Source organism: Lithobates pipiens, unplaced genomic scaffold (assembly GCF_037356315.1).
Source record: "Lithobates pipiens isolate NorthernLeopardFrog02 unplaced genomic scaffold, aLitPip1_a1.2 Scaffold_22, whole genome shotgun sequence".
Taxonomy (NCBI): Eukaryota; Metazoa; Chordata; class Amphibia; order Anura; family Ranidae; genus Lithobates; species Lithobates pipiens.
The window spans coordinates 23,116,004-23,129,807 of record NW_027507784.1 but is presented as its reverse complement, the minus strand read 5'-3'; the positions used below and the strand labels follow the sequence as shown (position 1 = coordinate 23,129,807).

Here is a 13,804-nt window from a genome sequence, read left to right as displayed (position 1 = left end):
AGCTTGGGTACACGAACAGATGGTCGGACATTCTCCTTCAGGATCTCTTGGTAGACAGCAGAATTCATAGTTCCTTTTATCACGGCAAGTCTTCCAGGTCCTGAAGCAGCAAAACAGCCCCAGACCATCACACTACCACCACCATATTTTACTGTTGGTATAATGTTCTTTTTATGAAATGCAGTGTTCCTTCTATGCCAGATATACTTGGACACACACCTTCCAAAGAGTTCCACTTTTGTCTCATCGGTCCACAGAATGTTGTCCCAAAAGTCTTGGGGATCATCAAGATGTGTTGTGGAGAAATTGAGACGAGCTTTGATGTTCTTTTTGCTCAGCAGTGGTTTTCTCCTTGGAACTCTGCCATGCAGGCCATTTTTGCCCAGTCTTTTCCTGATGGTGGAGGCATGAACGCTGACCTTAACTGAGGCAAGTGAGGCCTGCAGTTCCTTGGACGTTGTTGTGGGGTCTTTTGTGACCTCTTGGATGTGTCGTCGCTGCGCTCTTGGGGTAATTTTGGGCGGCCGGCCACTCCTGGGAAGGTTCACCACTGTTCCATGTCTTCGCCATTTGTGGATAATGGCTCTCACTGTGGTTCGCTGGATTCCCAAAGCTTTGGAAATGGCTTTATAACCCTTTCCAGACTGATAGATCTCAATTACTTTCTTTCTCAATTGTTTCTGAATTTCTTTGGGTCTCGGCATGATGTAGCTTTTAAGGATCTTCTGGTGGACCTTACTGTGTCAAGCAGCTCCTATTTAAGTGATGCCTTGATTGTGAACAGGTGTGGCAATAATCAGGCCTGGGTGTGGCTAGAGAAATTGAACTCAGGTGTGGACAACCACAATTATAGTATGTTTTTTTTTTTTTTTTGTGCCACTTCAGCGAATTCTCATGAGGTCCAATCAGTTTAACGTTCATATACGTTATCCTCATCTTCACATCATTGTAGCATTAATTTTTCTAATTTGTATCCCAGACAAGGATTCCTCCTTTTTTTTTTTTTTTTTAAAGACAAAAATTGTGCAGGGGAATAAATATGCAGACAAACAAAAAGAAAACAATTTCGAATCCCACCCTACCAAGTTATCCCTTTCTCATCTCCCTTGCACCCCCCCCACCCCCCCCCGTCTCCCCCCCCCCCCGTCCCCCCCCCCCCGTCTCCCCCCTTACTACCTATGCGTAGAAATTTAACCCTTCTCCTATTCTTACATGCTTGGCGTAGCTCCATGATTTTTTAATTTTTTTCCACTCTAGCCATATATCTACTACTGACGATCCCTTGTCCTCATGACTTTCCCTTCGCCTAGTCATACGGTAGGTCTCTTCCACCGTATCAATCCATTCCCATGTTGCTGGACTTTCCTCTTTTAGCCAATTTTTTGGTATCAATCTTTTGGCTGCATTTAAAAGATGTGGCACCAATGATTTCTGATACTTTTTCATTTCCTCTCTAGTACCATGAAATAATACTACCCATGGATCCTCGGGAATTGAGATATTTGTAATTTATTTTATATAGTGTAAGATCCTTTTCCAGTATTCATTTATTTTAGGACAATTCCACCACAGGTGAGCCATTGTTCCTAATTCCCCACATCCTCTCCAACAATCCCTTGATTTACTTGGATCAAATTTGTGGATTTTATCTGGGGTAGCGTACCATCTAGAGATGCATTTATAATTAATTTCCGTTGTTCTGCTATCGGCTGCGGATCTATGTATAAGTTTAAAAATCTTACTCTGTGTGCTTTTATCACATTGTGTGCCCACTTCCCTTTCCCATTTCTGCATATAAGGTGGGCTCTCCAGATCCCCTTCCTCAGTCAGGAGCCTATACAACTTAGAGATTGTCCCCTTGGAATTTTCTGCTAAGCAAAGCTTCTCAAAAGGTGACCACTCCTCTTCCATTTTTAGTGGTTGTGGTAGGCTTCTCACAAAGTGAGCCAGCTGGAGGTACCGCCACTCATCTATCCTTCCTAAATCCCCTTTGTGTTTTAACTCGTGTAGTGACAAAATCTTTCCTCCTTTTATAAAGTCCCGAACCTGTGCCTTCTCTTTCAACCAATTCCCACTATTTATTTTTAACCCTGGAGGAAAATATTCATTTTCTTTTAATTCTATAAGTGGAGAATTGTATTGCCTATTTAGTTGCTTATAAACCCTGTCCCAGATCCTAAGTGTGTTTCGTGTCAATATGTTTGTGCCTGTGTCGAGTGTCCTGTGTTTAGGCGGATTCCAAACTATCTTATTCAGCTGTGTTTTACTCATCACATTCTCTATATTTACCCATCTTTTTTCCTTATTATTTTCTTTTACCCACTCTATTAATCTCGACAACACGATAGCATTGTAGTACTTTTGTATATCAGGTACAGCTAGTCCCCCTTGGCTTTTGCTTCGCTTCAATGTATTGAAGGAGACTCTAGGTTTTTTCTTATTCCATATGAATCCCCCTAACAGAGTCTTGATCTTCCTGAAATAGTACTTCGGTATCTCTATGGGGATCATCTGGAATTTATAAAGGATCTTAGGTACAATGTACATCTTCAGACTATTAATACGTCCTATCCAGGACAGTGATCTATTTACCAATCTATTGGTCTCTTTCTTGATTTCATCTAGCAATGGGACAAAATTTAATTTAAATAATTTCTCTAATGGGATTGTAAGTTTTATTCCCAGGTAATTTAATTCTTTCCGCCAAGGAAAACCAAATTTTTTTTGTAGCCGACTTTTTTCCAATTTACCCGTATTGATATTAAGTATCACAGATTTGGCTTGATTAATTTTAAAGTTCGAAAGTTGGCCATAATGTGTTAATTCCTCTATTAACTTGGGCATCGTATTACTTGGCTCCCTAATATAAAATAGCACATCATCTGCAAAAGCAGCCAATTTATGCTCTTCTTGTCCTATTAAAATTCCTTTGATCAGTGGCTCCTTACGGATCGAGGCAAGCAGAGGCTCTAGGGACAGCACAAACAGCAGGGGTGAAAGAGGACACCCCTGCCTTGTGCCGTTTTTCATCTCGAAGGGTGGGGACAACGTACCGTTAATCTTAATTCTTGAGATTGGGTGATAGTAAAGTGTCTTAATCCTTTGAACCATTTTGGGCCCCACTCCTATTGCCTCCAGGGTTCGGACCATAAATCCCCAGTCTACCCTGTCAAAGGCCTTCTGGGCATCAATCGACAGGAGTAGACTGGGGCTCCCTCTCTCCTCTTCTTGGGACAGAAGGAGCAATGTTCTCACTCCGTTGTCCCTTCCCTCCTTTCCGGATATAAAACCCACTTGGTCGGGATGAACTAATGTATTCATTAAGGTCCTCATTCTACTAGCCAAAACTTTAGCAAACAGCTTTGTATCGACGTTCAATAAGGATATAGGCCTATAGCTAGAGCATAAAGTCTCATCCTTTCCATCCTTCCGTATAACCATTATAGATGCGGTCCTTGCTTCTTCGCTCAATTCGTATTCTAGCCCAAGTCTATTTAAATAGTTGCATAGGTGGGGTATTAATATTTTCTTAAATTTATTGAAATAGTATACAGTAAACCCGTCCGGTCCCGGACTTTTACCAGAGGCAGAATCCATTAAAACCTTTTCCAATTCTTTCTCTGAGATAGGTCTCTCTAATATTTCCATTTCTATTTCAGTAATTTTTGTTAATCGAGCTCTTTCCAAATACTCCCCCATTTTTAAGTCCTTTTCTTCTACCTTTAGTCCTATGGGCTGATCTACTGCGTATAATTTCTCATAATAACTCTTAAATATTTCCACAATCTCACTTGTTCCGTGTACCATATCCCCTTCACTTGTCTGAATTTTCCCTATGTAATTTCTGGACTTTACCTTTTGTAATCTTCTTGCTAGATATTTAGTAGGTTTGTTATCTCCATAGTACCTATCCCTGTCTAATTGATTAAACGTTTTTTGAGTTTCCTGTTCCATCAAGGTTTTTAATTCATCCCGTTTAATTACAAGTTTTTGGAAGATTTCCTTATCCTGATTCAGGTGTTTTTTATGTTGTTGCTCTATTCTAAATATTTCTTCAATCAATATTTTAATTTTTTCCGATCTCTCTTTTTTTTTTCTAGCTCCCATTGATATCAGGATCCCCCTAATATAAGCTTTGTGGGCCTCCCATAGGTTCTGACTTGATATGTTCTCGGTGTTATTAATCATAAAATATTGTTCTAGTTCTTTACCAATCTTCTCCTCCCCCTCTACATCCTGGATTAATCCTTCATTTAACCTCCAGGTGAAGGGCTTACGCTCCCCACCCCTTAATCGCAGCTTCATCCTAACAGGGGCATGGTCGGTGAGTGTGACAACCTCTATCGAGGTCTCTTCGACCATTTCCAAAATTCTGTGGTCTACATAGATATAATCGATCCGGGAGTACATCCTGTGCACAGGGGAATAGAACGTAAAGTCTTTCTCGTTTGGATGCTGTATTCTCCAAACGTCCACTAGTTGACAAGTATGTAACTTTTGTTTTATTCTTTTTAATTGCACCTTACTAGTCCCCTGTGCCCCGGATGTACTATCCGATCCCGGATCGATGCAAAAATTCAGGTCCCCCATCAAAATTACTGGCCCTTTCCCAAAATCTATTAATTTCCCCAGCAGGCCCTCTAAGTATTTTGTGGGGTCCCGATTAGGGGCATAAATATTGATCAAAGTACATTCCGTTTCTCTCAGTTTACCTCTTAGGACTAGGTACCTTCCCTCCGGATCTACCAGTCTTTCCTCTAAGTTAACTGTATCTTCCTTGAAAATCCTATAGCCACTCCCCTTCCTCTACTTGTTATCGCATCTCCGTAGTACCACACTGGGAATTCATTTGAATATAACTTAATGTTAGCTCTGTGAGAAAAGTGGGTTTCCTGTAAAAAAATCACTTCTGCTTTATAATACCTAAGTTCCTTCAATATCTTATACCTCTTACTGGGCGTATTTAAGCCTTTGACATTATATGTCATGAAATTTATGGCTTGCATTTTGGCTCTCTTAGATGGCTATAAAAAATCTCCTTCTTGCATCTACACCGGGCACTCCCCTCTCTACCATAGGTTTCCCTTTCTTTACTCAGCTCCATTTCACTTTCGGTTGTCAGATCTTCCCTTGAATGGTCCCTGGTTTTCCCATGTTTTTTATCTTGGCCCTTCTTCTTCTCTGGTTTCGGGGGTATTCCTTCCACTCCCTCCCCTTTTGGGCTTCCCCCTTGGGTCAGATACTGTTTAATTGTACTGTCTGTTGTATTTTTTGGGGTTTTGAGGCCCCCCGCCCCCGCCCATTTTGTTTAGAAGATTTATTCATTTTGTATCGGGTTGATATGCTTGTTTTAGGTTATCTCAAAATGAATGGGTTCCGGGGTATACTCCTGGTTCAATCACCTACATTAATGCAGATCACCGCATCGATATTAGGTCTTCATTCAGATAGGGCCTTCAACTATCCCTCATTTTCCAGGTTTGGGGGGGGTTTTAAAGCAACATAGGTAGGGTATGGGTCACCTTGGTACTGTTTAAATGAATATCCAAGTAAATTTAACCCTTTATCAGCACCCCATTGGACCAAGAAACCACGAAGAGAGTGGCTCAACCCGGCAGTCTCACCTGACCCACTCCTTCACATCCTCATGTCCATGTTACCAGAGAGAGAAAAAGAAAAAAAAAATAACATTTAAATGTCGCCTCTTTCCAGCACTTCTTGTTCTTTCAGAATCTGTAGGGCTAGTTGTACGCCATAAATTTAATATAGCTCATAGCTGTGTTGCCTAACCAGGCTGGGATTTCACTCAAAGCATCAGGTAAACCAGCATTACCATTACAGTATTCACTAGCCAACTCTTGGTATGTACAATAACACTTCCTCCTGTTTTGGGATGTTAATTCACCCCCTGATCAAGCGACACCAGCAATAACCACCTATCCCATTCATCACAATCAAAACAGCCCCATCACAGTTCCCAGACTCATAGTGCTTATCTGCTCCACGTTGCTGCTTGGATCCACTCCTTGACCGGTCTTCCTCTATCAGTCCTCTCCCTCTTCTGGAGGTGTTGTGGCTGCGCAGCTTGTGAACCCCGTCCAGCGACAGGTGCTTGTGGGGCAAGGGGGGGGGGAGACAGCGGGGGTAAGGAAGCCCACGCCGATATCACCGTCCTGTCCGTCTCTCGCGTGGCATCCGGCGGGGGGGCGGTCTCCGGAGCGGCGGCGATTGGAAGAGGTGTTTCATCCAGCCGGAGCCTCTCACTCTCCAGCTGTCTTCCGCACGACGCGCCGTCTTTCGCTCCGGCCAGCCTTACACCGCCTCCTCCCTCAGAGCCTGCGTCCTACGTCATGACGCTGGGGTTAGTTATAGTATGTTTTAACAAGGGGGGCAATCACTTTTTCACACAGGGCCATGATGGTTTGGATTTTTTTCACCTTTAATAATAAACACCTTCATTTACAAATTGCATTTTGTGTTTACTTGTGTTGTCCTTGACTATTGTTTAAATTGGTTTGATGTTCCGAAACACTTAAGTGTGACAAACATGCAAAGGAACAGGAAATGAGGAAGGGGGCAAACACTTTTTCACACCACTGTAGGTGAGGTGAATATAGCGGTGTATACTGCGGTCATGGCACGCAGACAACAACCACTACACAACAGCAAGATCGAAATTCGGCTGAAAACGATCGGTGTGTACTGTGTTGAAGGTACACAGAACACCCACTGCTTCAGACGCCAACACACTACACAAGGCCGCCGCGCTGGCGGCCTTATATAGTGTGGGGCGTGCACTACACAGCCTGAGCTATGATTCGCCACAGGCATCCTGCCTGTGGCCAATCATGGCTCTCCTCGCTGCTGGCGCTGCGATTGGCCAAGCATGCGGGGTCACAGTGCATGCTTGGCCAATCATGAGCCAGCAATGCACTGCACCATCGCAGTGCATTGTAGGCCATAAGCGCCATGCGAATTTGGCGCGAACGGACCAAAATGTTCGGATTTCGCCAAACGGACGAACAGCCGATGTACGAGTCGAACGTATGTTCGACTCGAACACGAAGCTCATCCCTAATAGCCAGTTACTGTCCACCTGTGTAATCAGTAAACTCTCATCAAGGGTTTATTGGACAACACATTCAAACCACCTATCAGAGTAAGGCCCCTTTCACACGGTGGAGCTGCACAATTCTGGCTAAAATGAGAATCATGATTTTTTTTACTTAGAAGATAGATTGCGATTCTCTCACGATTCTCACGGCGTAACATCATCTTTCGCATTAAATAAAAAAAATTGTACTAACTTTACTGTTTCGTTTTTATTTTTATTTATTGAAGTGTATTTTTTCCCAAAAAATTGCATTTGAAAGACTGCTGGGCAAATACAGTGTGACATAAAATATTGCAGCAATTGCCATTTTATTCCCTAGGGCAGTGATGGCGAACCTTGGCACTCCAGATGTTTTGGAACTACATTTCCCATGATGCTCATGCACTCTGCAGTGTAGTGGAGCATCATGGGAAATGTAGTTCCAAAACATCTGGGGTGCCAAGGTTCGCCATCACTGCCCTAGGGTCTCTGCTATATATATATATATATATATATATATATATATATATATATATATGTATATGTCTGGGGGTTCCAAGTAATTTTCTAGCAAAAATATTGATTTTAACTTAAGAAAGAAGTGTCAGAAAAAGATTTAGACTTTAAGTGGTTAAACGTCCTGCATTTACAGTGGTTTAAAGCTTGGCAGACTGCCCAGATTATTTGTTTACACAAGAAGTTCTATCCCTTTGATCTAAGAAAGAAGCATTAGTTACAATGTTTCAAGTTCTAAACTTGGCAGATTGCCCAGGATGCTTTCTTTTGACAGCAGAGTGAGCAGATAATCTCTCCACTTGTTTATATGAAAGAATTGCCTACTCTCAGTGGAAGAGATCGTGGGGGGGGGGGGGGGGGTGAATTGAGGTCATGGTTTTTTAACGATTAATCGTGCAGCTCTATCACACGGGACGCCCCGGGAACATCTGCTCAGCGGGGGTCGCTCCATTGATCCTCGCTGAGCCGGTGGATGACAGGGCGGTCCCTGTACACTGTGCAGGGACCACCCTGTCAGATCGCCGCTCTTCTCTATGGGGGATCGGATGAACATGGACCATCTGTCCATGTTCACCCGATCCCCTCTGCAGACGGATAGAAAAATAGGATTTTTCTTCCTGCTTCTTCCTCCGATCCTCTGCTTCTTCCTTTGGTCTTCTCATCCGCATCTTCCTTCGGTGTCTTCTTCCCCACTTCGTTCTTCGGACGATCCGCATCCATGGGAGGTTCCCGCTGTGTAACGCTTCTTTTCTTCTGACAGTTCTTATATAACTGAGAGCGGGGCCACCTGGTGACCCTGCCCCCCTCTGATGCACGGGGACTTCACAGCACTTCCCTATGGTTTTCCCCATGATGTCAGAGAGGGTGGGGTCACCCAGTTACGCAACCCTCTGAGGTTGGCACAATTGTTACACATGACCTGGCCTGGCAAAAGATGGCATAAGATCAACTACATATCTGCTTGGCCCTGGAGAGCTGTCAAATCTCTGGCCCAGTGTATCTTCTGTCTCTTGGATATATCATCTACAAAACAGTGTCGCAGAGTTCTGCAAAAAATGAACGTTTGGTATGTGTGATAGACCTAGCTGGGACCGAGGCTCTTGGAGGGGACTGAATGCGAGCCTCTTGCCTTGATTGCCCGTGATTATGGGCCCCTGCATTTGGGGGAATGGTGCTCTTTGTGAGCTGTATGCCTGGGAACCCCTGAGGTGGTGTTACTTGGATTCAGATCCATGACCCCCCAAGACACACAGACTCTGGATATGTAAATGCCATGTTAGCAATAGACTGAATGACACTATTGGGACACAAACGCTTAGATGCTAATATCATCACCTTCCAGCCACCTGTCTGTGTCTTGTATAATGTAAATGAGTCTAGTCTGGCTTGACACAGATTCTAAAGAGTATTTCACCTATTGTTGTTTTGTTGTTTGTGCTAATTAACCTGCAATTGAATTGTTAGTGAGCTAGGAGCCGAAAAGTCTTATCCCTCAGTCAACTAATCTGAGTGTTGATTTAGATAATTAGCTCATGCTGAATAATGGCATATTCAAGGCTTTGGATATCTTTTTATATCCTTTTCCATCTTTGTAAAGTTTCATTACCTTGTTACGCAGGTCTTTTGACTGTTCTTTTCTACCTCCTCATGGCTCAGTGTCTAGCCTGCTTAGTGCATCCATGTGAGAGCTAACAAACTCTATTTTTACACAGACACTAATTCTGACTTCAAAAGCCACAAATGTGGGAAATTAACCTTTAATTGCCATTTTAACCTGTGTTTGCTGCCTTCTGTGTCTGTACCAAGGCCAAACATTCCAGGGTATGTAAACTTTGTCAGGGCCATTTGGGTGATTTCTGTTATCATTATGATTTAAAAAGGATCCAAAAAACGACGTGATAATAAATGGCTTCATGTGATTGCTATCCTTAACTGCTTGCTGCCCGTCCACCGTCATATGACGGCGTTCGCGGCTCTTTAACCATGTGATCGGCTGTGTCTCACATGCCTGTAATAAGGGCTCTCCTTGCCTCACACTGACAGAGTGTGTGGTGAGGAGAGCCGATCAGCGGCTTTTCTACATAGGGGGACATCTAGGATGATCAGTGCCCTGATTACAATAAAGAAATATAGTTTCACAAATCAGTGCCCACCAATGGCAGCATACAGTGCCCACCAGTGGCAGCAATCAGTGCCCACCACTGCCCACAAGTGCAACCAATCAGTGTCCATTAGCAATGCCAGTCAGTGCTGGCAATCAATGCCCATCACTGCTGTCCCTTGATGTCCATCAGTGTCGCCCATTCAGTGCCACCCATCAGTACCCATCTGTACTGCCTATCCATGCCACCTATCAGTGTTCACCAGTACCGCCTATCAGTGCCCACCAGTGCCACCTATCAGTGCCCATTAGTGCCACATATCAGTGCCACCTATCAGTGTCCATAAGTGTGGCATATTAGTGCCCATAAGTGCCACCTCCTCAATGCCCACCAGTTCAGCCCATCAGTGCCGCCTCATCAGCGCACATCAGTGAAGGCAAAAAATGACTTAGTTACAAAATGTACTGACAGAAAAAAAAGTAAAAAACATATTTTTTTCAAAATTTCTGGTCTTTTTTTTTTGTAAAGAATTAAAAACCCAGCAGTGATTAAATACCACAAAAAAGCTCTATTTGTGTGAAGAGAATGATAAACAATTTGTTTGGGTACAGTGTAGCATGACCGCGCAATTGTCAGTAACAGCGCTGAGAGCTGAAAAATGTCCCGCGCAGGAAGGGGGTGCAAGTGCCCGGTAGGCAAGTGGCTAAATAAAAGACAGTTTATTTGACATGATCAGTCGTATTTTCAATATTAATGCCAAAATTTCACAATTTCTGCCAGGGTGTGCAAACTTTTTTAACACAACTGTACATATCAAAAATCAACAGTAGTCATTTTCCAATTGACCCAGAAGCCTATTCCCTATATTCTCCTTGTTCATACAGAAAATTACTCAAACCCCCATAAGTCTCATACTGAAGTATATGTAGGCATTCACCATTTCTCCTTAACCCCTTCCCGCCGAGCGTACGCAGATGTGCGTACTCAGCTTCCGGGGGGGTATACCGGGATGATGCCCGCACCTGCAGGCATCATCCTGGTACCGTTTTTTTCCAGTGGGCGATTGGCTATCCAGCCATAACAACCGAAGCGGCTAAAAGCCGCTCGGCTGTTATGCCGGAGGAGCGGGAGGGGACGTCCCTTCCCCTCCCGCCGCCTCCCGCCGCTGTTACCGGTGCGCCCGCTCGATCGGGAGCACCGATTTAACATCCAATGCCTCCGGCTGCTGGGCAGGGACTGGAACGAAGCCGTAATCGGCTTCGTTCCAGTATCCTAATAGTAAACACGGAAGCGACGTCATGACGTCACTTCCCGTTTACTCGGCTGCCAATGGCGCCGATTAAAAAAAATTATACGGTATCCAGAATCGCCGTTTTCGGCAATCTGAATACATTGAAGTGTTTTTTAGACCCCCCCCAATCCCTCCGAAAAGAGTACCTGTCACCACCTATTACTGTCACAAGGGATGTTTACATTCCAATAAAAGTGATCAATTTAAAAAAAAAAAAACTATTTATTCATTTAAAAAATAATAAAAAATATATATATATACGGTATTCAGAATCGCCGTGTTCGGCGATCTGAATACATTGAAGTGTTTTTTAGACCCCCCCCCCCCATCCCTCCATAAAGAGTACCTGTCACCACCTATTACTGTCACAAGGGATGTTTACATTCCAATAAAAGTGATCAATTAAAAAAAAAAAAACTATTTATTCATTTAAAAAATAATAATAAAAAAAAATAATAATTTTTAAAGCGCCCGCTGTCCCCGCGAGCAAAGAAAACGCACACAGAAGTCGCGCCCGCATATGTAAACGTGAAGTATTGCCGCAATCGTCAGGGCGAGAGCAATAATTCTAGCACTCTCTGTAACGCTAACCTGGTAACCGTAAAAAAATTTTTTTTAAAGCGTCGCCTATTGAGATTTTTAGGTACCGTATTTTGTCGTCAATCCACGAGTGCGTGCAATTATAAAGTGTGACATGTTTGGTATCTATTTACTCTGCGTAACATTATCTTTCACATTATGCAAAAAAAATGGGCAAATTTTACTGTTTAGTTTTTTTTTTTTAATTCATGAAAGTGTCCCTTTTCCAAAAAAGTTGCGTTTAAAACACCGCTGCGCAAATACCGTGTGACATAAAATATTGCAACAATCGCCGTTTTATTCTCTAGAGTCTCTGCTAAATATATATATATATATATATATATATATATATATATATATATATATATATATATATATAATGTTTGGGGGTTCCAAGTAATTTTCTAGCAAAAAATATGGATTTTAACTTGTAAACACCAAATGACAAAAATAGGCTTAGTCATGAAAGGGTTAAAGGAAAGGTTTATCATAGTAGATCAGGTTGCAGGGATGCACTTATTTTTACAATGATACACACTATAAATAATATAAAATCTGTGCTGGCTGGCTCCACTTCCAACAAACAGAGGAATACCTTTCACCCCTTTTTCTAAAAAAAGGCTGAACCGTCCATTACTCCACAATGATTCCCAGAACAGACAGATGAGGTATAACAAGGGACTGTGTGCCTATTTCATACAGGCGTCCTGTCCTAAACACAGGAATTCCGCTAAAGAATAACTATGTTGCTTTTTTTTTTTTTCAAGTTGCACTTTGGACATTTTTCCATCCTACCTCGTCTAACCCTTCCCAGGCCTTGTCTTTTCTATCCACTCATAACTGCTATAGAACAATAAGTTACCTAATAAAAAAGAGAGAGGGAGATAGAGAATGACTTGTATATGACGTGTTCTTGTGACCGGTGTAAAACAAATAGAAATTTTATGAAACAAAAAAAGATTGCGGAAGCAGAAAAGGTTTACAGTTATGAAGGGAAAATTGTGTTCTTCCCAGATCAGGGAGAGGGACCTCTGCTGAATATCCTTCTCTCTGCCGGAATGGGAGCACTCGCTGTCCTCATCCTAATCACCACAGGTAAGTAGCTCACCTAGAAGTCTGCACTGACCTAAGGTCTGGTGGAGGGCTGACAATTAAAAACTTAAGGTGATACTAAAGGGTAGTTTTTTTTGTTTTGTTTTTTTAACCACTTTCAGCCCCGGACCATTTTGCTGGCTTAAGACCAGAGCACTTTTTTGCGATTCGGCACTGCGTCGTTTAACTGACAATTGCGCGGTCGTGTGACGTGGCTCCCAAACAAAAGTGATGTCCTTTTTTCCCCACAAATAGAGCTTTCTTTTGGTGGTATTTGATCACCCCCTGCGGTTTTTATTTTTTGCGGTATAAACAAAAATAGAGCGACAATTTTGATCAGGCATGTACTGGCCATAGGGACTATAGGGAGTTTCCCGGTGGGCCGATGGCTCAGTGGGCCAGTTTCAGTGGCAGCCAGTGGCATCGCTGGGGGGGACTTTTGGGGCTATAGCCCCGAATCTGGGGCCCATAGCCCCGAGTCAGTCAAAGAGTCCCCAACCACAGGGTCCCAGCCCACTACCTGCCCTCTTTTTGGTGACCCTATTGTAAGGAGGGGCTCTCTGGGGACCCTGATGTAAGCCGGAGGCTCTCTGGGGAACCTGATGTAAGAGAGAGGCTCTCTGTGGACCCGGTGGTAAGAGGGGGCTCTGTGGGGACCCGGATGTAAGGGGTTGGCTCTCTAGGGACCCTGATGTAAGGCGGATGATCTCTGGGGACACTGATGTAAGAGGGGCTCTCTGGGGACCCTGATGTAAGGAGAAGGCTATATGGGGACCCTGATGTAAGGGGAGGCTCTCTGGGGACCCTGATGTAAGTGGGGGGCTCTCTGGGGACCCTGATGTAAGGAGGGGCTCTCTGGGGACCCTGATGTAAGGAGGGGCTCTCTGGGGACCCTGATGTAAGGAGGGGCTCTCTGGGGACCCAGATGTAAGGAGGGGCTCTCTGGGGACCCTGATGTAAGGGGGACTCTCTAGGGGCTTTTTTGCCCAATTGCGTACACTGTACTGTACTGTTTTTTGCATGTTTGCAAAATTAAAGTGGGCCGGTCTGGATGAAGTCCAGGGCCAAATTTTTGTCCCAGTCCACCCCTGATTTTGATAAAAATGCATTATTTTTTTACTTTTTGTTATA

The 13,804-nt window shown here is 43.5% G+C and overlaps 1 protein-coding gene across 1 annotated transcript in view; it reads left to right on the top strand.

Moving 5' to 3' along the window:
* The first annotated feature begins 12,464 nt into the window (after nucleotides 1-12,464).
* Nucleotides 12,465-13,804, top strand: part of LOC143923412 (serine protease 27-like) — a 29,360-nt gene continuing 28,020 nt past the window's right edge. Inside the window, exon 1 of the mRNA XM_077447069.1 lies at nucleotides 12,465-12,676. Coding sequence (XP_077303195.1) covers nucleotides 12,484-12,676 — 193 coding nt within the window. The 5' untranslated portion in view covers nucleotides 12,465-12,483. The remainder of the gene's footprint in view (nucleotides 12,677-13,804) is intronic.